Source organism: Artemia sp. Qi Xiang Cuo, chromosome 19, assembly GCF_049724085.1.
Source record: "Artemia sp. Qi Xiang Cuo chromosome 19, ASM4972408v1, whole genome shotgun sequence".
Taxonomy (NCBI): Eukaryota; Metazoa; Arthropoda; class Branchiopoda; order Anostraca; family Artemiidae; genus Artemia; species Artemia sp. Qi Xiang Cuo.
The window spans coordinates 39,941,875-39,968,622 of record NC_142812.1 but is presented as its reverse complement, the minus strand read 5'-3'; the positions used below and the strand labels follow the sequence as shown (position 1 = coordinate 39,968,622).

Sequence of the window (26,748 nt, the reverse complement as noted above, 5' to 3'; positions counted from 1 at the left end):
CTCATTTTTGGAAAAAAATGAACTTAAAGCACCAAGCATACCCCAGTGAATTCTATATTCAGAGATGAAATTTGTTACTTTGTAGCTTTATGGACAGGTTGCAAATAAAGCGTATTGCTAGCAAGTGTCTTACAACTGCTAAGTTTTCTTTGAATATTAACGGAAAATTCAAATCATAACAAACATCCTACTCCAGGAGACACAATTTGAGCCACTAGACAAACTAATGCAAAGAGCGAATCGGATTACTTTGGCATGTCAGCATTAGGAGGGATGTCTAAACACAATTCCCCTTAAATAAACAATAAACAAGACAATGAACTATGAATAGATAGGTAACAGCGAAAATCAATTTGAATTCAATATAGGACATCCAAATTGACAATAGAAATAAACATCGGCTATCCGAGTCATAGTCCCTTAGGCAAGTGAGGGAAACATAAATTCTTTGGAAATGCGATTTTCAAAACAGTGGAATCAAATAGACCAAATTAAAAACTGCAAATTTTGAATGTCTGACGGTAATCGTCAGCAAATGGTGGTATATCTTCGTAAAAACCATCTTTATTATGGCCTTTTCAGGGGAAGTCGGCCGAGTGAAAGAGCTTTCCACACACCAGATTTGACTTTTCCAGATATAAAGTCACTTCAAATGCGCCCAATATATCTTTTGAGCATTAAAAAGCATCCATTCACACTAGGGTGCAAGAAAAAGTAAAAAGCACGGGAAGCTCTACCTGAAAAGGTGGAGCTTCCGAGGAAGCTCCGAAAGGAGTCGTGTTATAATAAAGACACGACTTAACCAAATGATAAGGGTAATAAATACACGACTTAACTAAAGGATAAGAGTAGAGGTCGAACTTACAGTTATGGGTTAGAAAGCGAGGAAGGTTCTGTAAGTGGGTTTTTATCAGCTGGTCACATTTGTAGAAGCATATACACTTGTTGCATAGGAGGTAGGGGACACTGGTAACGACCGAGACCAAGAAATGTGCCCGTACCTCTAGCTCAAAAAGTACTAGACTGGAATTTAAGCACTATATGCCAAATTCAATTACATTATTCCGCTGCCCATTCTAACAGCTTTATCGATAATCTTGGTGCAAGATTCCTTTTCTGAACCAAACACTAAAAGAAAAGAAGAGTAATACTATTTGATTACCCATTCAACACTCTTCCAAAATACCCTGTATTAGGCACTACCGTCATAATTACGTCTCAGCCCTTTGCCAGAAGACAGCCTTAGAACACACGGAAGTTTACTGATTTTTTTAAAAAAAATTAAATTGGGATTATTTTAAATTATCAACCAACTTTTGACAAGTACAAAAACCAATTCCATCCAACGGAATCAGCAGAATTTTGTATATACCCTATAGGACTATATTCAGGTATAAGGGAAGGAGGGCAATTGTTATGGTAGTACCTATTATGTTTAGAAAGAGTGGAGAATGAAGGGCCAAATGTCACTACTATTTTTTGTTGGTACCTCTATTATATAGCCCACGACCTAATAATCTTCATCTAAGTAGAATCTGTTTCTCTGACGCTGAATCCTAATGAAATATACCTAAGTATGATAATAATATAATACTTTAGAAACAAATTTGGACTGTATATTTGCACATTAGGGGGTTGGGGTGAAGTATAGCGGGTCTGCATTCCTAATGTGTTAAGTAGGCTACAATTATTCTGCATATTATGAAGTAAGAATTGTTTTCTAACTTCACACTATCCAAATACTTTACACCCCACCCCTACCCTCCTAATGTGCAAATATATAGCTCAAATCATAAATTTTCTATCCATTTAGTCACTTCTATTTGTCTTGTCTCACGCTAAGCTAAAAAAAAAACTTACGAAAAAACGGTTCTACAATGCGTCAATGGATGAACAGCTTGAGTGGTGGGGGCTATATTAAACAAGTACATTTTTGCTAATGGAGCTAGTTCAGAAAAGGACATTTTTCTATTACAAATCCTAGATGAAAACAGAACGACGGAAAGCTTAAATGTCCCATTTTTAATCCTTATTTAAATTTCTGAGTTATACAAGGGGGTCCATATTTTAACCCCCAGAAGGAAAACTCTGATAAAAGATTAAACCCCATTTTTGATCTCACATAAAAATTAAATTATGAAAATGAGTTGGGCCCTGTCGTTTGGGTAGGAGGATGTGATAGAAGAAGACGAAGCAAATTGCGCCTCATCACGGAGAGGAATGGTATCTTACAATCTTTACTTTTATTTTTACTTTTATTTCATCTTCTGCTGAAGACGGCGATTTAAATGTGAGGATGAAATATTCACTTTTAAACTATTTAGTTATTCCCAGGTTTCTTGAGAACTCCTGCATTTGAGAATAATTTTGTCTTCAGCTCCATATGTGAGCAACATTTTCTCCTCTAAAAATTTGTACTTTGCTTACACGTTTTCCAAAAATTTCGAATGTGATACATTACAGGCACGCAGGGAGGGTGTCCCTCCCCGCTTCTTACGCATGCTAGAATCAAATTTTCAGCACTTTATATTGAAAACGTTTTTGCTAAAACGACACTCTTCAAAAGATATTGAGAAAGATAGAAATCATGGCGGTAAAAGGATATAAAGTAGCTTTGGATAGCCTAATTCATGATAATGGAGGATTGGATACTTATTTGGATTAGTTGAGAGTCAACGATATGTCGCATTATTGAACCAGTTTGATTTGTGTAATTATTAAGTTTTTCCTTCTTTACGAATCCCCCCACCCCCTCCTCCCAAAAAAAAACAATCATTCGTACGTATCCAATTTAGCATATTTTAATATTTACACAGCGATATCGATCAGTGGAGTCTAAGACCTTACAAGATTCCTTTTAGATGTGTCCTGCTTTAAAACACTTAAATCATCATATCCATCAAAAGTGGCTGGCAACTTGAATTTGGCTGATGGGTCTAAATCTCAGACTGTTGACATGTCGGGAAATGTTAAACTCAGAAGACAATGCTCTATGAAAAGGCAGATAACAGTGGAGATCAGAATGAATTTAGTAAAGGGCATCAAAGTTGAGAACAGAAGTAAACATTTCGAGAATAGATCAGATGGAAAGAAGTCATTGCATCCCTTTCCTGCTTTCTAAATTAGTGGGACTAGCAGTTGTTTGTTGTGCACATGGGAAGAGAGGATGCAATCGAACTTACAGCTTTCAATCATTCCGGCAGAAGGGTTGGAACAGTGGTTTCTTATATGGGACGTACACCACACACGGAAATTGGGACATAATTTAATTTTACGGAAAAGTTTCAATTCGAGAATAATTCAAAGAAATTAATGCTAAGGGTCCATCCAAGCCACAAGGATTTTTTTTATATAAGAAGGGCCTATTACAGTGGGGACGGATCAGAATGTTATTAAAACAACACTCAGGATATTATTGAATAGGACCATAGCCAAAAGCAGATTTTGAAACAACAGATTAGAGCGGGCGTTCGTTGTACATGAGAGCCGTTCCTTACCTTTTGACCTGCTTTCATAAGAAAATTACAAATTAAAAAAAGATATTTTTCAGCCAATGGAGAATTTGGGGAAAATATAGATATGTTGACAAAGACCGCCGCTAAGCCGTCTTAGGTGCAGGATAAACCTTACTAATTGAGGGAAAATCCACAGAATGAATTTACGGCAACATTTGACACAGAAGAAAAGTAGATAATCTGAACAAAAAGGAGTCAAATAAGTTCCGGTCAATTAACTATGAATTAAATAAATACAAGTAAACAACTATTGAAGAGTCCTTAGACACCACTAGCGGAGCCTCCCGACAAACCGAAACACACTTTTAGAAATGCTAAAACATGCAAATAAAAGTATCTCATTAAACCACTTTAAGGTCTTGAAAATTCCCTTCTAGTTTATAGTTATGACGTTATCCTCTGTGTGGGCTTAGCGCCTCTCACGCTAAGAAACAATAGGCTGATTTGTGTTTTGTCCCCTAAAAATGTGTATATCTTGACCCTACCACCTCTTCCATCTTATAATACATCTTTCACTTGACTTAATTAATTTTAATACAGTTGGATACCTGAGAGTCAGAAGGGTTACCCGTTGATTTACACGATTAAACAGGGGATTGGAAAATTATTTATAAAATGTACACGACTGTGGGCCTTTATTTATCTTGTTATTCCGATACTGTGCCAATGCACTATTCTTCGACCTGTGTCAGCAACAGATCCACGAAATTCTCCTCCTTGAGAGGGACAAACGACTTGAGATACACTTGGCGAACCGGCCAGCAGATCAAGCAGAACTCATAGTCACTGTGGATAGTGTTTCGTTTGTTGTATCATAGACACACTGAATCCTGCAAACCCCAAACGAGGGTCAAATGACAGACCACTGAATCAAATCAGTATTAGAATAATACATTGGAGGAAGGAATAATCGATCATTTTTTTCATTTAAAATATTTGGCCTATACACATTCTTAGTTCTGATTAAGAACTACTTTTTTATAGACTAGTTGTAAGATTACAATAGGCAGAACCATTTCCTTATCTGAATTATAGTTGGTTCATTACTACTTACAGCATCTATTTTAATGGGCGATTTTGTGGCATAGTTTAACTCTTCCGACTTGAAGGAGAAACAAAAATCCACGTTCCTGGTTAATCACGGCAATTAAGCCTACTTACTTTAAGGTGAATTATCTTACTCAACTCTCCTACCGTTATGATGGAAGGTTGTCGCTGAAGGCTCCAGGTATCTTCCAACGTCTCCAGTATGATCAAGGAATAGAACTCGACCTTCTTTAGGATACCTCGTCTATATAACATAATAGTCTGTTCAGTTTGAGTAGAGCATAGCTCTCCGTGGTCCCGCAGATAAATTACAGTCAACAACAAAAGTATTACTTCCCACAAAATCGCTAGTTTCCCAACCCACTTTCATACCTATTCATGGTCCTCCGCCCATTCCTTCATCACCATAATCAATAAATTTCCTTCTTTAAACCTGTGTCTAAACACTTTCAGCCTTTCGACATGGAATAATTCGCTAATTAAATTCTGTTTCCTATTCATTTGTATGCTAATATATGCTAGAAACTTTCCTCTTAAATTTGAAAGTAAATTTCACATCAAATAAAACAAGTCGGAATTACTTCAATCATGAATATAACAAAGGGATTTCATTTTGTCTGGATTTAAAAATAACCCAAATGTGCTAAAGGGCAGATTTCCGATTATGATAGCCACATCCTTTGTGATCAGGTAGTTGATAGCAGTTCAAGTACGGTAACAAAGAAGAATCCCAGAAACCAACAAGCGAATGCAACTTGGTAATAACCTATGGTTGGCCGTCTTTTGTAAGGATTTTGACACTCAACAAATACTGTATATTATATAAAAACTGGCTTCAATCGAAACAGATGGGACGAAAGCATTAATGGTAATAATTAAATTTTGTCGAAATCTGGGAAACAAGTAAAGCTGTATAGAAATCAAGAGGGAGAAGACGTTGGTGCATTTTTCCAAGAAGTGAGGCAACATGAAAAACGGTGAATTTTCAAACCACAATGTTTAAATTTCTTGAAAGAAATCAAGAACGTATCCAGGATATTTTTCGGGAGGAGGGGGTAAAGAAAATTTAAACATCAAAAAGTTCTTTATATTCTTTCTTGTTACGTTTTCACGAGTCGGACAAACATTTCGGGGGGGGTCACCTCCCTGGATACGGCCTTGAGGGAAATTGTGCTGGGTCACTACTAGGAACCCCCTCCCTTCACGTAAAGCTATGGGAACAAGGAATATAAAACGACTTTGAAACCGTGCCATTTGTGGATGAAATTCCCATTCCAAAATTTCATACTCATGTCTCAAAACCCAAGGAGGACCGTAGCAAATACTTGCGAAGAAAGAAAACACCAGGCCTATTTTAGCGGGTTAAACCTAAAACATACGCCAATAGTGGGCAAATCCGATGAAAAATATAGCTAATTATACAAAATATCGTAAAAATTTCGAGATTTTGCTTCCGGCCCAAAGCTCTCCTCCCGCCTGCACGCATGTCTGGACGTGGTTTAACCTTTAATGGTATAAAGGTAGCATTTGCAGAGAAGCTTTCAACCATCGCCAGCTTTTGTAGAAAACACACAAAAAAACTATGTTCTTTCTTTCTTATATAAAATCAAAATTTCAAAAGGAAAGAAAAATGCACGTAATAAAATCTTCCGTGTCATTTCTGCACGCAGAGGGGAAAGTTTCCTGTTTTAAGCTTTAATAGTACGAAGATACCACTTCTACAAAGCCTTTCAAATATGGTTGGCTTTTGCAGAAAACATAGACAATTTTATCAGGGTATATCCTTGTTTTTACAGGAAAAATTCGTCCGAGACTGTTTTCTTTGGCCTTTTGAATTTTCAAAAAGCAGAATTTGGAGAGGAAACGAGAAGATACTCCACACGATCTTTAAATATAAATATTAGACAATATGATCATCCCCTATCTCACCCATTACAAAAACCCTGACCGAGGTGCGAGTGCTCCGGAGAACGTAAAAACATAAGCGACATTAGATGTTTTCCCGGGTAGACAAGTCAGATTTTTCTTGAACACGAAACTTGGCTTCAACGTTGGAACACTAAATTTTAAAGAAACTAATTTTGAATTAATTTATTCCAATACATATATGAAAATCGGTAATTAGTAGTGCAATGCTATTATTAGATGTTTTTAGGAATTACAAGTAGGTTTCGAAATCTCGAGTTGGTTTCAAAGGCATTTTAAGAAAGTTTCGGCCAAAATACGTGTTCCAGGGTAATTGGACCGCTGATGGCAGATCAAATGAGAGGAGCTGTTTGTTCGCACCGAGAATGACGAGTCATAAATCATCTTCGGTGAACTTACTGCTAATTATCTTTATACAGTGCTGCAAACGGAGGGGAAGGGGATAAATTCTTTCCAATGACCAGTCAGAGGATGTCTTCCCAGGGAGAATTTTGTGGAAAATAATTATAATACGAATTATGCAAAGTCCTGGACCTACAAATATGCTGTTTCATGCATCAGACTAAATACCTATGCAGCAAAGTTGTAGAAAAGTATAGTACATTTGAGGGTATCAATATTCGCGTAAACAAGTCATATTCGCGTAAATAAACAAGTCATTAAATGAAAACGGCCGAACCGCGAGCTTTACATGTCAGAGTCATATTGCAAAAATCTTCCAGGTACTTCAAGACCTGACCCGTGTACTTCAATGAGTCCCTGTGTCAATTGTCCGATGATGCACATAGATTTAAGGGGGGTTTGGGTCCTTCCTGTTCCCTAGAACCTCAAGGTTTTCCTGCATTATCTTATATTTTCCATATAATTATATTGTTTTGTGAATTTCTGAAATTGTTCTTTCTCTCCAAACAAATTCTCACTCATGTTCCAGCCATTCGTATATTACTAGAATCACGAAGTTACAAAAGCGAGACTAAACTGATTTTACTCTATGCAACTAGGTTACTATCACTATTGCTAACACAGGGCACGTATTGATAGATTTCTTCAATGTTTATCTTACTCCTGCTCTTGATGCATTATATCCTTCCATTTCTCATTTACCATGTCAAAAAGAAGGAAACCCAAGAAAATGTTTCTTTACTACTAATGACGTTTTGATGATTGCAAAGTCATTTATTTTCCGAATTCATTCTAACCTTTAGCAGCCTATCACGTAAATTTCAAATCCTTAGAATTCCGGTGTTTTATTTATCGGGTGAAATGAGATCAAGTTCACGCTGTCTAATACTTTTAACAATTTATGCGTTCTTAGATATTTTCACCATGATGTTAGCAAAGAAAAAACTAGGCAATAGGAAAATTCCAATAAAAATGTTTCTTTTTCTTACTAATAAGTTAAATGAAAAATACCAAGTTTTCTTGACAGAGATAAAGAGGAAGATTCGAACTTGAACACAGAGAAATTAACCAAGGTAAAGAGCAGACCGTATCTTATGAAAATATTCTTTTCTGTCGTCACACACGCTTTACTTTACTTACCCAGGTTAAACGGCCAGGATGCTGAAATTCTGTATATTGATTTTTAAGGAAGAGCGAAGACTGATGCTAAACTTTTAAATTTCCAGGTCAATTCATTTCTGAAATAATTATTTGTTTCCACGGCAGCATTGCCATATGTCATGGAAAATTTTTTTTCATGATAGTTTCAACTGTGCAGTTACTTAGCTTGTTTTTATTTCGGTTTATAGTCAAACGATTACACACCAACTCTTTAAGACCAGAATAAAAATAGAAAAATGATCCATATCTCCCTCAGTCAAAGAGCTGAAAGTTCGCAAACAAGTCTTTTAAACATGTCATTCCAGACATGTTTAACAGAGTGCAAAATTCTTTCCCTATATATGTTCTAGAAACACTTATTCTTTTGTCACAGTGGCACCACCACTTGCCAAAATTCATTTTTGTACGGCGAAAACTTGCAATACCGAAAATTCAGCTTCAATTTAGGACACTCAACTTTTTTTTTATTTGATTTGTAACCAAACATTTGTAAAAGTTTACAAGTATGATGGAAAGGGGGAGGAATCTTACCTCCCTAATTCAAGAGTTTAGGGAACTGAAATTCATCTAATAAGGTTTTGTATTTAACATATCAACTTAAATAAATCGTGCGCCTAATTTTTACACTGTTTCACTTCTGAGATTATTCATGTTTGTCACAGTGACACTGCCGCTTCCCATAGTCTAAATTTGTATGCCATGGGAAAAGACTCGTGGCAAAAAAAGACATTCAGGCGCTACTTCTGTTAGAATATGGTTTTCGATAGTTGTTTTAACTTTAGGACTTACAGTCTACGGTAAAAATTGTTACTATTTCTTGATTAGAAACTTACAAGCACGTGTTTATTAGATGCAAGTTCTTGAATTAAATTCTTCCTCACTTCACATCTTTTTTTTTTCAAAACATGTTTTCGAATTTTTGGTTACTATGGGCTAGAGTTCGTTCTTTGCTAGGTTTCCCCTAAGGGGGCAACCATGATTTCTCCTCTTGTGAGCCTTATATTTCCACATTTATTAGCAAATGATATCTTGAATGGGAAAATATTTACGTGAAAAATTGTGTGCGAGAAGTCATGTTCGTACGTGAGCGCGGGAGGGACTTCGGGAAGAGCGTCCTCTCAAAACCAAACGTTTTTTTTTGCAATTTTCAGCACAATTTTCAATAGTTATCACATAATTTAATTACTAAGAGGCTTTTTGGATTGCCCTCTCCCTTTCCTACAACCACGGAATTTTGGGCCTAGTGGAAATTGGAAATTAGCTGACCAATTTTTAAACAAGAGTCAGTCCTTCGTTGAGCTTTCATACATCATTGCTAATATTGTGCAGTGAACAAAATTCAATTCTGATGAGCCGAAAGGAGATCCAAAAATACATCTGGTGGTTCTGCAAGTTAATAGTGAGGGAATCCCTCACAGTCAGTACCTGAAAATAACTCGGATAAAAAAAAGGACAATGGCTCGACCTACTATACAGTAGAAATTATATAACAATAAATTTTGCTAGAGCAAGTTACACTACTATCCTTATCTGTACCTATGATATCGCTGCAAGGGACAGCTCGGGCATGCATACGGAACGGCCAGCGTTGGAGAAGTCAAATTTTTCAAAACAGACAAGCTATACCAAAATTATATGTATTTACTGGAATATCTTAAAAAAACTACAAGATTAAAGAGATCTGAGCCAGCCTGGGCCCCCTTCCCTGTAGCCTAAACGAGCATCTTGTGGCTATTGATGATCTCAAAATACGTTTCATAGTCTTTTTTCACAGAACTACGCAAACACAGCCGGAAGAGCTGGATTGGCAATCAGTACCCAAAAAACAAAAGTCATGCGCAACAATGTTAATTCAATGCCGGGACGGTCACTGATGGTCGGTTCTGATGAGCTAGAGAAGGTTACAGAATTTAAGTATCTTGGAAGCCTCATAAACTCTGATGGAAGCCTAGAGCGAGAGATTATTACACGCATTGCTTGTGCAGGGAATGCTTTTACCAAACTAGGTAAAGTATGGAAAAACTCCATACTCTCTAAAGAAAACTCCGACTCTTAAATTAGCAATGCCCTCTCTGTACTAATGTATGGATGCGAGACATGGGTATTGACAAAACAGCTTGAAAAACGAATACAACGTTTCGAAAATAATTGCCTCCAGCGCATTCTGGGTAACCACTGGTCTGGCAGGATTACCAACACCTCCATATGTGAAAAAACAAAACAATCACTGATAGTGGACAGAAATCAAAGTAGTACATGACGGTATTGGGCCAAATGATCCATATGGACGATGGCAGGCTCCTCATGAAGTTTGGTGTAGGCCTCCCCCTGGCACTAGAAGGCTTGGACGGCAGAAAGTGTCGCTTGGTTTATACCTTGACAGGGAGGCTACACTGGCGGGTACATCTTTGCTTCACTTAAGGCCGCAATATCTTCAGAGGTCGTCGTGGAGAGGCACCGTTGCCGTCTTATGTACTAACCGGCGAGGGAAGAACTAAGTTCTAAACAAACACTTATTCAACTGCGATAAAGAGATACGGTATTGAGAGTTTTTGCAGGTTTTCATTTTCCAAAATGAAAACAAAAAAAATCTACTAGGCAAAAAGTAAAAATAATCAAAACAATTTTGTAAAAGAGGAAGAGGTGGGATAAAGTATGCCGACATGCATAGTGCCAAAAAGTCCAACTTAACGAATTAGAAAACTAGAAATCAAGCACAGACTGCACATGAGTAAGACATAAAATTTTATAGTTCTTCTAATCATCAAAACACTGTTTGCTAGAGTGTGTCGATTCTCGTGAGTTTAAGTGACACAATTCCAACGTACTCCAATTAAACGAGTGGCCCAAATACCAAATCAATTAACTCAGCATACAAATATCAACAAAAATTGCCATGGCGGTTTTAATTCTAGTGTGACTATCATTTGATGGGAAGCTTTTTTTATGTATGTGCTAAGAATGGGGAATGTGCATAGAACATTTCAGCTTGGAATTGGTCAGACCAAGATATAAAAATTATTAGTATCCGACGACTGAAAATAAACCACGTCAATTAGGGAATCAACTCTTTTCTCCTTTTTTTATATTCGTATGAACATACAAAGTCAATTAAACGCTTTGATCATTAAACCTTAAGAACCCACGTCCATTGACTTGGCAACGGTCAAATAAACAAACAGTTTGGTCATCTTTTCTTCGTGAACCGACATTTGAAGCACTCTATATTTAATTTAATAAAATGGAGTAACATAAAAAGATAAAAAAATCTTACCTGCTCTACTGATACTAGATTGTCCTGAAGAAACAGGGGTTAAACCCGCAATCCTATTTAACGATAGAGCAGAAGTTGAAGAGCCATCCGCAGTGGTTCGTGGTCCAACTGAATCATAAATAGGATCCACTTTTATTAAGTCAGAAGGAGCAGGACTTGGAACTGGACCACTGGCCCAGCTAGGTATTCTCGGCCTAGGCCTCCTTGGAAGCGTTACATACCCAGGACGGGCCACCGGAACTATCACGCCATCAATATATTTTTCACTGGGCGTGTGACTTAAAGTTGATACTTTAGGGGTGGGGAAGTATGCCAGCTGCGAGGCACTGAGCGGTTGCTGGGGTAATTTTGTTGTATCTGGAGCGGTAGACGTTCCAGATCCAGTGGATGGTGAATCACCACGCCGTGGCGGCAAATCAAGAAGATCAGGTACTAATCGCCCAGCTCCATTATACGCTGATTGATTTGTTTCATTATGCAATTCATCATATTTATCACCAGGAATATATGTAACAGAAATACGAGTGTCACTCTGCGAAAGTCGTTCATAATCCGTATTCTGGGATTTATCGATTGTTAAATCCGTCAATTCAGTACCTAACAACGCTTTTTCGTGTTCACCATGATCTATGACACCGTTAATTGTTTTTTCTTGCGTTTGTCGTCTCTTTCTTCGTCGTTTAGAAGCAAAAACCCAAAATATCACAATAATTACTATCAGCAACACAAAAAACACTGCCCCAATAGATATAGCAATAATAGATAGAGGAGACAAACCCATATCGGAATCTCTGCCAAAAATGACAATTACAGGTGACGCAGGGAATGTAAGTGTCGCATTTCCTTCAGCAACACCTGCTGGATTATTAGCAGAGCACGTATAAATACCACCATCATGCTCATCAATATTTTTTACAGTCAAATTTGTCCACTTTTGCATATCTGTAGCCGTAATGCCAAATTCCTGTTCGTGTATCACAAACAGCTGATCGCCATATGGAATTTGAGACATATTTGCCAGAATTCTACCATTTAAAATCCATTTTGTTTCTGGAGTTGGGTTCCCACTAACAAGGCAGGAGAATGTCACTTCAGTCCCTGCTTTAGCTTCAATATGAGGGTCAATTACTGTTATAATAGGGTGACAGGCAAATTCTTCGGGCTCAATTTGGTCCCATGTCTTTTGATACAATCTTTCAGGCTCATTACAGCTGGTCGGATTTGAGTACAGATTGCTCTCGAGTAAGAATCTCCTCAAATCTCTTAACTTACAGTCACAGTTCCAGGGGTTATATTTTATATTTAGTCCCTTTAGTTTCTCCAAAGGGGCAAATATGTCAGGACTTGCAGTTTTCAACTTGTTATAGCTTAATTCCAGTATTTCCAAGTTTCGGAGATTAAGGAATGCATTAGCGTTTATTTCCTCGATTTCACAGTTTCGCATTTCAAGTTGTCTTAACGATGGAAGATATGGAAATTCTCGGTGCGTTAAAGCTCTTAATGGGTTATTATTCATCACAAAAACTCTCAATTTTTCATTTCCTTTCAAAGTGCCTTCTTCAAAACCTTTAATATTATTATTCGATAGATCAAGATCTACGAGTAATGTAAGGCCTTTAAAAGCATCCTTATGTATCAATCTTAAAGAACAATTTCGCATATGAATTTTCTGTAAATTTTCCAATCCAGTATCTTTAAAAGCATATGCTGGCAGGCTATCTATCACATTGTCACTTAAATCTAACCAAGATACTTCAGAGCTTAATGTGTTGGGAACAGCAGTAAATCCTGCTCCGGTGCACTGTGCCACCCTCTTCCCGGACATCCATTTACATTTGCATGTTGATGGACATTGGGATGTCCAATCTTTATCGGCACGGAATTGAGGAAGAAGCAGTAATGACATTAAGATAATGTATTTAAACATTTTTACATCTCAGCATGTTTTTCATCGGAGAACTGTATTTTGAAAGATGGTAGATAGTGGCCCAGTTTACAATACCTGTAAAATATATCTAGTATTAGACACATATTTTCATTTGAAACCAAAAGGGTTCTTTTCTTGGAATCTGAGATATTTACTTGGGATCACAACCTAAAAAAAATGATAATCTTCGGACTTTCTGTAAACAGGGATTAATAAAAGGTCGGTCAGCAACGTGCTCAGGCTAATGGAGAGCATTTTTGAACCATGGATGCCTGTAAAGGATACCTGGGGGGCTTACTCCATGGAAAACAATAGAAGATTTATAAAATGTAAAGAAGGAGAAAAACAAGAAATAATCTTAATCTTGGTAATAAAGACAGCTTCTGGTAGCATTACCCCCTCCCATGGGAAATTTCTAAGCGGCACTGATGCTCCGATCCCGTGCTTCCGTGAAATCTCAAGATATCATATATTTTCTATATAATTCACCCAGAGCTGCATCCAGGATTCTTGTTGTGAGAGGGCTTAGAAAAAAAAATGTTTAAAGGAATTAAGGGTCTTGCATTTTTAAGACCAGTTTATGACTCGAAGAAATATTTCATTGGTAGGGGGGTCAGACTCGGTAGCTCGGCAGAATCTTTCTTCGACTCGCAAGCTGGTCGTAAAATGTTGGTAAAAAGACTATTTCAGTTAAGGAATTAAAACATATTTCTCCGACTCGTCCGGTCCGGTCGAAGATACTCAAACCCTACCCCCCCCCTCAAAAAAAATCTTGGATACGGCCCTGGGCAAACTAAACAGAAAATATCGCAAACCGCTGCGGACACTCCTCCTCCAATCTAGCAAACGCTTTCTGTCTTCTTAACTCTACAGTAGAACCATAAATGATCGAATTAAACATAAATAATTAGATATCGGAAAAAAGTAAGGAATTAACACATTGGCCGTATTCCCAACACTAGACAAGTTTTTAGAAATTTCAGGTTAAATTTCTGCATCGAAAGTGGCAGTAAATTGGGAATTTTGAAGGTCATGTAAATAAGAGACTATAACTAGATATTATGGAAATATCACTCAATCGAAGCAGCAAGAGCGATTACTATATCTGGGATATTTACCTGACAAATTTTGCAGTGAATGCTTTCTGAACCTAGAGGACAACTATATAGAAAAGTCATGTTTCTTTAATTATTTTTCGTGATTACTAATTCGCGACACCAAGGATGCCCGATATACTGATATCCATTTTAATCACACTGTTAAAGAAATCTATTGAACTCTTGCTTGAAGGAACCGGCAGATGGCCCTGAAGCGATGACAAGGTCAGAGAACTGGTTCCAGATGATGGTGCAGCACCGGACAAAGCTGACGTTCAAGTAATCTTACCTTTGCATTTCATTTTCCTCTTTCATGTAATCGGAGCAATCTGTGGGCATACTTTTTTGCCTTGTAACGTTGACCAATAGTCAAAAAATGGGCTAAAGCTCCACAGAAGTAACTGAGCGGATTTAATCATAAAAGACAGTCATTGACCCCATGTCAATCTCGGTCTTTCATGGTAGATTTTGCCATTGGTACAACCCGCCCTACAAACCATATTGTAGATTCTGGAGTGTCTCATCGCAATAAATTTCCAATTAGTCTACTAGATGTCAACATTACTAGCTGGAATATTTTAGACCTAGGAGAACTATCTAAACTTTCCAAAATATTTTCGATGAATGAAGTCCAATATTTCCCCATGTTTCAATGAATTGTTGCGGTTACGTGGAGACTGACAAAAAAATCAACAAGGAGAGTTAAACATATCCATAATATGTTTAACACTCTAGTTTTTGCTCTTAGACCAAGACTATATTTCATGCGGAAATTCCTGCAAAACATTTTTCCGCGCGATATAGTAATAGAAGTCAAGCGAACTTGCGCAAAATCTAAGTTAACTTGCAATTAGTCATCGATTTTGGCAGGTACCAACTTTTATGCCTAACAACATTTTTCAAATAGCCTGGTAAGCACTACGTCGACCGGACTTGACTAAAATGAGGTATCTTTACACAATGACCGACAAAAGCAGAAAGCAATTCTTTGGTATTCATCCAAAACGGGATAGTTTTGCACGTTTTGTATTCAACTGGTTCCATTAAATGAAACAAAATACAACGTGAAAACCGGCGTGTATCTACTAAAAAAGTTCTAAGCCACACTAGCTAGATGTTATTTAAGAAAAAAAGATCACAAGAATAGATAAACAAGGGAACACTTGGCCGGTGAAAACCGAACAAAACCATGAAAACGTTTTAGTCAAGAGCTCTCCTCAGACGTCTTCAGTAGAAGAAGAAGAAAGTTATAAGGCCAAATCAGTCGCGTTAATTAGGGAAGAAGGGTCCAATCCCCCCAAAAATCCCTCTCTGTGTCTAGATTTCGACAATACTTTTTTATGAGTATTTTCATTGGAAATGCCTTTTTTTGGTATTTTCAATGACAATTCGAAAAAAAAACAACAGGATTACCCTCCTCCTAGATTTCGGAAAGTACGTTTGCCCACCAGTTCCCGCCGTATTTCGTGAATTGACGCTTCTGTATTGAATAAAATCCATAAAACGAAATAAACGACGCTCCCAAATTAAAACAAAATTAGGACATAAGAGAAAGCATCATGAGCCTTATTTACAACACAGACTGATTAATGTTCTTCGAGTATTTCTTAAGGAGATCCGAGACAGTCAATCATTTTGATCAAAAGCTTCCGTCGATCGATTGACGTATGCTTCAATCAACTTCAAAATGATTTTTAGTTCAGTTCAGAGTCCGGTAGTGAAGTCTCTACCGTGTGTGAAACGCAGTCTAATACTGATTTGGCTTTGATGAGAAAATACCACTTCATCATTGTAGTACCACAGGGAAGATTGTGGGATGTCATCTGCTGACATTCCAGACTTCTTTTTCTGCTCGATCGCCTTGTACTCGCGGTTGAAATATGTTCTTAAAACATTAATTTTCTTTTTAGTTTGCAAACTGTATAGTCTGGTTTCAATGTCTTTACCGCCCGCAATATCCTACCAAATGCCGCACTCACTCTTGAAGATTAGCGGATAAGCGTCTTTAATGAAATAAACTCTCACACGAATGCATGATCATTCATTTCACAACCAGGGTCAATCTTCATCAAACCGTTCTGCTATTGGTGTTTTTGGGTCGCTCTTCAGTAGTTTTCTGTTCTTTTTTATTTTTCAACTGTATTTTTGTCAAATATCTCATAATCTAATCTTCATTTAGATAATTTAAAACCACTAGCTTTTTGGTTTCCACAGGCTAAGATGTTTTCCTCGTATGCCTTCTCTATGATGTTCTTGTATACGATACATCTACGTGTCTTGGTTTTAGATGATGAGTCACAAGTTTTACTTAAATTTGCCTATTTGAAAGGATCAGAAGATATGGGACCAGTTTTATTCTGACAAGGGTCAGTTTTTTTTCTGACCCTTTTCTCAGATCTTTGAACAATTTGCAGAAAATCTTGGATTTTAAGGGGAACAGTCAAATCTCGGATTTAACTCTTCTTGTTTAAAACTATGTGCTTGTTAAACAAACGAAATATACACAAGAAGTGAAGTTATGTTAATCCTACAAAATTATAGCTTTCATATAACCTTTAGTTTATATAATTACATAATTTGGGCTATATATTTGCACATTAGGGGGGGGGAGGTAGGGATAAAGTATTTGGACAGCGCTCCTAACCTAACATAACCTAACCCCCACCCACCAAATGCAAATATATTGCCCAAATTATACAAGTCCAGTGGATTCTATCACCCATCACTTGTCTTCGTGGCTATGAAACCAGTTTCTGAAATCTAACCTAATAAGCGTAATTCTTGAGTGTGTTTCGTTTAATTAGCAAGTACCTAAAATTAGGTTTAATCTCGGGAAACTGTGAAAGCATGCATTTAAGTCCGACAAAGTTGGCGTTATATTTGCAAAAGAAAAAGAAATCTATACATTAACTTGGTAACAAAGAGTAACACCAAAATGTTATAGGCAGGGCAATAGTGCTGCCAAAGTGAAGAGCGATGTGGGCACAATATGGTTTTTTTTTTTGTTTTTTTTTTTAGACCAGGGCACTTCGTATAGAAGTTGTCGTAGAAACTTCGAAAGATTGGAGGGCAACCAGCCTCCCCCCCTTGGCCATCATTTCCTAAAATACACCCAATCCAAATACTGAGGTAAGCCATTTTGTTCAGAGAGTTCCAGTAATCATGTCCTAGAAAATGACACCCCCAGAGCCCTCAGGGCAAGGGTTATAAGTTATGCCCGGGGGCTTATAAGGTTTTTATGGAAACAGTGGTCATATAAACTTTGGAGGGGGCTCATTGGATTAGAAATCAGAAGTTCTAGTGCCGTTTTTAAGAATCAAAGTGGTCAGAGGGCAACTAGCCCCCCTCCCCACGGCCTATTCTTCCAAATTCACCCGACACAACCCCACAGTCTGGGGGCAAGGGTTGTAAATTTTGCCCCGGGGGCATATAAGGTTTTTATGGAAGGGGTGGTTGTGTGAACTTTAGAGAAGGGCATTTGATTGGAAATTTAAAGTTCAAGTTCCCATATAAGAGTCAAAAACGAACAGAAAATAATTTAGAAAACTTTTTCCACAGAACAGGTTTTTCAAAGAGAAGTAATGAACTCCATTAAACCAAAAATTATCAGAAATAAAGGCAAATAATCTTCCAAGCGTAAAACTACCACAGATAAATAAATGAAACCCAAATGAACAGAAATTACAATAAATAACCGAGTCAAATTCAAAACGAGCAAAAATTAAAATGAGTAGGGCTGACAAACCCCATGTCTTCTCAACACCGTAACATAATTTGCACTTTACTGAATACAAAATACATTTTAAATGTTTTCACTTTTTTGATTTTAATAGACAAACAATTATTAAAACTTTAAGGAATAAATACCAGTATGTGAATATTAAACTGACAATCCACGGTAATTTTTTTTTCAGTAAAGTGCATATTATGTTCTGGTCTTGAGAAGGTATGGGGTTTGTCAGCCCCTACTCATGTTAATTTTTGCTCGTTTTGAGTTTGACTCGGTTATCTATTGTAATTTTTGTTCGTTTTGGGTTTAATTCGTTTATTGATGGCGATTTGTGGCAGTTTTACGGTTAGAAGATTATTGGACTTTATTTTGCTCATTTTGGGTTTGATGGTGTTCTTTACTTTTCTTTGAACAACTGTTTCTGTCGAAAAAGCTTTTAAAATTAATCCATAAAAAAAGACAGCGACACACGCATAGACAAAATTGAGTTTTCCTATGAAGAGAAATCTCTCAGTTTTTTTGATCCGTGTAGCCACCCTTATAGAGATCTTTCAAACTGCATGGGCGAAGGAATATTTCAGGGTGAGATTCAGCAAACACTGTTTTTTATCAATGAGCTAACTGGATCCCACTCAGTATGCGTACCTTCAGAAAGCAGCTTAGGTGGCTTAAACATGCCTTCCGAACAGACGAAGTCCATGTCCCTAATAATTTGGCTCGCAAGGGGCAAGAGAACGGCTGAAAACTAAAAGCAGACTGAAAGGGAAGATAAAAAGAATTACAGTCTTTGAGGATTTCTCGAGAAGGGGTCAAAAGAGAAGATTTAAACAGGATGCGAAGAAGGTGCAGAGCTGACTGTTGTGTTTCAACAAACAATTCAGCCCTGCGGCGATTTTTCAGCACTAGCAGAAGACCGACAAATTATATTAAAGGGAAACAAAGGTAATTATTAAATATCCCGAAAATATTCAAGAAGTGAAGTTAGGTTAATTATAATGATTAGTTAAGTTAATCATAATGAAATATACCAAAATATAATGAAAATATAATACTTTATAAACAACATTATGGAAACTACAAAAGAAAATTACGCACAGCAGGCCACCCAGAAAGCATTATGTTACCGATCCACCTCTATATATTAAATATTTAGTTAAAATATAACTGCCAAGTAGTTTCTCTCGCTCAGGCTAAGATGATTGTCACCGAATGCGAGAGACAGACCGGTTTTTCCCGATTACACAGATCAAACTTATTGAGTGTTTTTGGGATATTTAACAAGTACCGAAGAAAGATACGAGAAATATTACCTATCTAACCCAAGACGGTTCTTGTCTTTTATCCTGACCAAACTCAAGTTCTTGATCTGAATAAAACCGGTTTCTCTGTCTGCATTGTTACAATTAGCTTAGCCTGTGTGAGATTAACTACTATGTAGGTATATTTTAAATAAATATTTAATATACAGAGTTGGTTAGGTTAGGTATTTCATATAATGCATTCTGGGCGGCTTGCTTTCCATAGTTCTCTATTGTAGGTTCTATCATTTTGTTACTAAAGTATTATATTTCATCAGATTTTGGTATATCTCATTATGATTAACCTAACCTCACTTCTAGAGTGTAGTCGACATAATAGACAAGCACCCCTAAGACATCCTCCTTCTTGTATAAATGCCTCGTAGTGCTGTACCTGAACGATATTACCCCCTCCCTTAAAAGAAAAAAAATATTTGGATATCAGCATTTATAACTGAAGCCAGAATTGAACAAATAATAAAAAGTTAATGAATTTGTAAGCACTATATTTTTGATACTTTTGAATTTATCACTCCTGACTTGAGGGGAAAAATCATCCAATCAAATTAGGGAGCAAAAATGGAAGTTAAAGCTAACAAATACTATCACTTTTCAGTCAATGAAACATATACCTATATAATTAGCGAAAATCTTACTGCTTAACTGCTTATCTGCCCTATGTTTCGGCTTTCTTCTGCCAATCCTGACACGGCAAGACCAATGGCGAACTAGTAACTTTTCTATCTGCTATAATTTCTGAAATGCGACCTGGTATCTACAGCGGACAAAACAAATTTTCCTGATTTTCCACAGTAAAAACCTAGTATAGACATGCTAAAATGACATAACCTAGTATCCACGTCCTGTAGACAATTTTTAATAAAATCAGGAAGAAAACAGATTTGAAAAACCTCTTCAGCAAATTGTGCATCTTCAAAATTAGGCTACTATTTTCTTCTGAAAACCATGAAAAGAAAATACAGATGCTAGGTTTTGGCAGAGGACAGTCGATTTGTAAGATTATGCAAAATCAGCAATTTACTGAAATAGTCTTCCCTTTTTTACTCGGTTTAGCTTATTTTCCTTATTATCGGTCATTCTGGATAAGAACATCGCAAGATTTACACATAATAAATCCGTGAGTCCAGTGGCATCTCTCTGATAAGCAACTGGAAACTTCAAAATTGGCTTTCTTATCGTTCTAAAATGGCTGTTTGACCTTTATATATTTAGATATAGTCAATTCTGAATTCAATGTGAAGTTAAAATTAGGCACGACTATTCATTTATTTTTACCTGACCTATGTGCTGAATTCGTGGCAATCGGCCTACAGAATATGTTTTACGACGATTATTAAAAGCTACTACAACAAGTAACTAGTCTCAGTCTCAAGCCAACTGACGGCAATACAGTTGCGGAAGGTCTTTCTTCACTCAACCTGTACAGCGCTTCACTCTTTAGTATCTCCCTTTAAGTTAAATCCAGTCTTTTGATATCTTCCCACCCATTCACGTAAGCCCTGCTTTTCGTTTGACTTACGGTGAACAGCCAAAGAGACTAATTATAGCCCTAGAAAGGGGAATGACTTACGGTGAACAGCCAAAGAGACTAATCAATCCCCCTAGAAAGGAGAATTGAGCCGCATTTTGTAGAGTATATTGCTTGATGCAGTCATTCAAACGAGTACCTATAACTGTTGTTCGATAATATCTTTAGCAGACATCTAGCATATCTTCCTCAACCTTTTGCAGCACCCACATTACAGAGCACCCATATTACTGCACCCATATTAATCACTGTCGTTACCGCGGGTTTTAGTATGCTAAAAATTAGTCCGTAGACTTATCTTCCTATTTTTCAAACTCCTTCGAACACAACTTAATTCGAAGACCAATCTGCTCAGTAAAGTTTCTCAGTATGTCACATCACCTCTTATTTCTCATTAATCCCTACTGATCTTGATTTTCAAACCTTCAAAATCTGTTCATTTCGTCCATAGCGTTTGCTCTTGGGACAAAGCCGATCAAAGTAATTCAGACAAAATGGGATAATAAGACAATCCGATGAATTACTTTAACGTACTCATCTAGTACACTGCAAGAATGGCGCCTTTACTAAAAATTTTCTATCGGCTGAATCTAATGACTGCTCATGATCGACAAAATTCACAACTAGAGGTTTGACGATCCAGACACTTCTCAATTATTAATCTAAGGGTAGAAGTTTAGCCAAACCACACTTTTTCCTTAAAAAAAAAGAAAAAAAAAACACACTACTCTTCTCTTAATATGTCTAAAGCATCTCTTAGTCTAATCAGCATAATCAAACTAAGCAATATGGTTGCAACAGAAACCAAACTAGTGCCTCTATAATTACTAAACATACTATTATCACCTTTCTCACTAATGTACTTAATTAACGTTTTCTTCCAGATACTCTAAGCTCTCAACTCCTTCAATCAATAGGTGTTTCCCCTTTATAGAAAACAACTAAATATTTCTCAACATCTTATGTCAATGTCCTAACCACCATATTTCCACAACTTTTTTATCATATGGTCAGTACAATATGAGATCTTATTTTTCAATCCTTCTGCTACGGTATCCTCCTATCCATCAATCTCCTACCTTGATAAATCTTCCGTAGCTTCTAAATTATCAAAATCTTATATTTTTTCTCTGTAAAACTTTCAATGCTTTTACCAATGTTTAACACATTTTCCAAATGTTCTATAAACATATCTCCTTAGCCGCTTCGGCACTTATTTAGTAGCCAGTAAACACAATAAAAGTGAAGTTTAGTTAATGCTAATGAAATAAGACGAAGTATAATAAAAATATAATTGTTTAGAAACAAATTTAAGCTATATATTTGAACCTTAGGAGAGGGGAAACGGGTAAAGCATAGCATATATTAAAAACTTAACCTAACCTAGGTACCTTTTTTTCCCCCTAAGCCCCAAAAAACTAAAGTTTAAATATAGTTCCCGGAGTGAGAAACCGATTGTTTATTCAGCGTCTCATAGGAATTATCAGGTAATGCCTATTTGATCTTTTCTTTTCTTCAGTGGATGTCTCGCGTGTTCACCGAAGTATGACCGCTTCTATCTTCTACTCTTTTTTTTAAGTTTTTCGCTAAAACTCCTAACGTTCCTCCTTAAGATATTTTCTGCTTAAGAAAATTGAGAACGTGTTTGGTATAAAGTAGAAGGGAATAGTTTTTGTGTCTTGGTGGGCAAGGATGTGTTGTTAAAAAAATGCAAAAATAATAATAATAAAAGGAGAGTTGAGAAAAAATTATAGGGTTTAAGGGTTTAAGGTTTTACATTTGTATGTTTTTTATTTTTTTCATTTTGTGGTAAGGATCTGGGTAGAAGATGAGAAAATGGAGTTTTTAATTTTGGTATATTGAATAAGAGCAGATTTTAAGTTAAATATTTCGAACTTTTAATGAAGTGTTTGATTTTAGACTTTAATTAGAATTTTCAGATTATAATAGTTAGCTTCATGATTTGTTCAGTATTTTTAAGTTTATTTATTAGGTAAGATTTAAATCTAATTGAATAGTTATAGTATAGGATTTTATGAATTTTTAGATTATAGATTTTAGATTTGGTAATTTTTTTTAATATTTGTTTGGAATTTTTTTTAAACTAGCGGAATTTATTTTATATGTTGAGGGGGATACGATTCACCTGGATTGTGAAGTATTTGATTTTTGGGAATTGTTTTGAGGATTATTGTAGCTGCCTAACAACGCAAGGCCCAACGAGAATAGAGTGTGTTGAAATGTGATGTAGGCTATTAAAAAAAAATGGTGTTATATTTTTAATTTTTTCTTTTATTTATGTAAATATAGTGAAAAGTGTTTTAAAGTGTTATAAGAAAGGTGAATATATTTAAAGTACAAAAACGTATATGGATTGTAATTTTGTATTTTAATGTTATATGTTATAAGCCTAATGAATGGGAGCAGCTCCTTGCCGCCGTGGGTAGCTAGAATGAGAATTTTGAAATTATTATATGGTAAACTAATGGATATAGAATCGTATGAATGAAAAAAAAAAACGTTTTTAGGAGAAAGGTAGATAAAACGTACTAGGAGAGAAAAAATTATATATGTGAGGAATTATAAAAGTGGAGAGCAATCGGAAGTCGATTAAGAACTAAGATAGATAGGTATTAAAGTGAATGGATAGTATATAAACAGGGACAAATTAGATTGCAAACAATCAAAGAGTCTTAGATAAAAAAAAAGAAGCAAAAAACAGGATTGATTTTTTTTTTCCTTTCAGTAATATAAAAAGGAAACAAAAACCTGTTTGATTCTATACATTACGTGATGTATCAACACTTATTATTGATAACACATAAAGAAGAGGAAGCGCAGAAAGGAAGACCAAATACCGCTGGATAAAAAAAAGAAAAGAAGAAGAATTTAAAATATACATTAGAAAATAATTTTGAATCTTTTCAATATTATAGTCTATTTTGATAAAAAAAAAGATATTTTCTTCTAATCCTTGAACAATTTCCCTAAAATTATTCTGTCCAGTTCTATGCATTATGCCCAGTTCTATCCATTTATACCCGCGACAAGTCCTTCAACGAAAAATTTCAAAATAATTTCAAACAATTTGTAACGTACATAGGCCGATCCATGTAATTAGAGAAACGATCGTTGTCTAGTATTGAAATTCCGTATCATTCTTCATCCACTACAATCCATTTTATTTTCCTAGCATATCTTGACTGAGACAGTGTCTTCGCTCTCTCGAGTGGCTCTAGTGTAAAATTCTATTTTACATTTCACCCTACATTCAGTATCTCGCATAGGTTACCGATACCGCAATGAGTTTCGCTGAAGACGAGAAACTTCCCCAGGAAAATATAGAGGATTTGGGGGAAACTACACTAAAATATAAAACTAGGAATGATATCAATAAATAAAAACAACAGATTCCTAGATATGATTATTGATAACTTCGCTTGTTCCCTCCTCCACTATCTCTTTTTAGTTGTAGGTTTGGGTGGGTGGAAGGAATTGGTAAGAAGTATGAGGTGCCATACGAAAGAACTTTTTATTTGTTGGTTGCTTTGTTTTGTGGGGGGGGGGGAATTTTAAATGCAGTGTTGCAAGAGCTGATCCATGATTTCTGTTCTGGAGGAGGGGAGGGGGTTAAAATAAAACACTTTTAAAAACGCATCAGAAATTTGTTTATATGCATTTTTCTTACGTTTTAATAAGTCGGACAAAAATTTCGGGGAAGGTTTAAAGCCGTAGCCCCTCCCCCTGGGCCCTTGCAGTCGTGTCTTGAAAAATTACATGGTTTCTTATTACCAATTATGCAATGTTGTAATAATACGATAATGATGCATAATAAAAAAAATATTCCCTAGTCTATAAGCAAGGCTGACAAAATTACTTGTTTGCCCATTTACGCTGAACATAGGCTAAATATTCAACTTTTTGTTTAAATAAGGGTATGGATTCCAGATCAGCGGCTTTTCGCTATCTTAGAACGTGTTCGACAACTTGCATCTGTAGACGCACAAAACATTCACAGTTTTGTAATAATATAACTGGATATTATTTGTTATCGAACGAACTTAACTTATTGAGGCAATATCGTAAAAACAAAATATAGGCTAATTCCAAGAAGTATCCTTGTTTATGGCTAAGTGTAGGAATTGTAATACACAAAAACGACCCGAGTAACTTTCTTCCGTAATTAGGGCACTTTTAGAACGTGGCAAAGTGCCAAACTAGAAATACCATTAAAACCAGAATTGTGTGGGAGTCGTTGAAATTTTGTCACATTCCTAGAGATTTCCATCAATGTTTGATCCATTTTTCATTGGGGGGGGGAGAGGAGGGCAAGGCACGATTTTGATGACCTTTATTAGTTTTCCTGGTACTCCTGTACTAAACGGACTCTTTTATATAGTGCCAGCTTGGTTAATGCTAATGAAATAGATAAAATAGGATGAACATACAATAGTTTATAAACGACAAATTTGGGCTATATATTTGCAAATTAGGGGGGAGGAAAAAAAATACCATATATTAAATACGTAACCTAATCTAACCTAGGTACCTCCCCCCCCCCTAAACCCCAAAAAAAAACATTTTACATATCGTATACGCAATGAAAACCACGCTATACATTGTATTACTCTTAGCGGTGTCTTGAATTAACCCGTCAAAAACGGGTTTTTCGTGACTGGTTTCCATTGCAGTATATAAAAGAGTCCGTTTAGTATAGGAGCACCGTTTTCCTCGACGTATTCGCATGAGTAAACCACACCCAATCTGGTAAACGCATTTGTATATTTAAGAGTCAAAACTGCGCAAAATTAAACCACCAAGTCTGCAATAAACCACCCAGATTCATCTTAAGAGGTTTCATAATATCCCAAACAAAACCCCGAGGATTTTTACTAAACCACTAATTATCGTACCACTGGGACGCATATATTGCTAATCCATGCTATCAATAGAGTCCAGACGGTTTCAACAAACAAATATAGATTAAATACTGAGGGTGTGTACCTGCCAATGCATTATATGCAATTACATCTTCAAACCAGTGGGAATCAGACCCGAACGAAATTTTCACTAATCACAACTGAAATGACAAGAGGATCATTAATCATCTCATATCAATAAGTCGTTCCACACCACCGGTAATGATAGCTGTCGTTTCTTTGGACAAAAACTAGGAACCAATTTCACAAGGGTCTTATCAGTAGTTGGCTTGGAGAGATAAGAAATTTGAATGCTTGGTTTCACTCTTTTTACCTTTGTACGCGCAATTGATTTCCAGGGGTTGCACAGTCCCTAAATAATAATCAACGCGTATTCTTAGCAATCAACAAGGTTCAAACAAATTCAGCCTGAAGTTGCAAGGTTAAATGAGGATGGTATTAATTACAGTCTAAAGATGCATCGTCAAATGGATGAACAAGACAGAACAGATCTAGCAACACAGCAAACGTTATTAATCAACACAGTAGGGTAAATAACCATACTTGGCATATCCAACCCAAGATCAAGTTCTCAGTGAATGTTTTATACGTTGTTTGTCCGCCGTCGTAAGTATAGGGTGGTTAAGCTGGAACGCGAATCAATAATCATTTCCTGAACGTCCGGAAAGTTATCACCCTCCTTTCTTGCACTGCACAAACCAATGTATTTTGAATAAGAATAAAATTGTCAATGCGCTTTTTCAGCTTAGCCCAGTGCGACTGTCCTTTGCCAAAATCTAGAATCTGCACTCTTCAAAATTTGGAAAACGATGATTTTTCAATTTTTGAAATGGGAGAAATGGATGAGGATATAGAATTCCATAATAGCTTTTACGAAATCCG

At 36.4% G+C, this 26,748-nt stretch overlaps 1 protein-coding gene across 1 annotated transcript in view; it reads right to left on the bottom strand.

Annotated features, from left to right (window-relative positions):
• The window catches only part of LOC148940836 (uncharacterized), an 80,358-nt gene extending 54,273 nt beyond the window's left edge, over positions 1-26,085 (bottom strand). Inside the window, exons 1-3 of the mRNA XM_089105087.1 lie at positions 25,931-26,085; positions 11,326-13,327; positions 1,059-1,128 (exon numbers count right to left, since the gene is read on the bottom strand). Of these exons, the coding sequence (XP_088961213.1) occupies positions 1,059-1,128; positions 11,326-13,252 (1,997 nt within the window). The 5' untranslated portion in view covers positions 13,253-13,327; positions 25,931-26,085. The remainder of the gene's footprint in view (positions 1-1,058; positions 1,129-11,325; positions 13,328-25,930) is intronic.
• Positions 26,086-26,748: the final 663 nt, after the last annotated feature.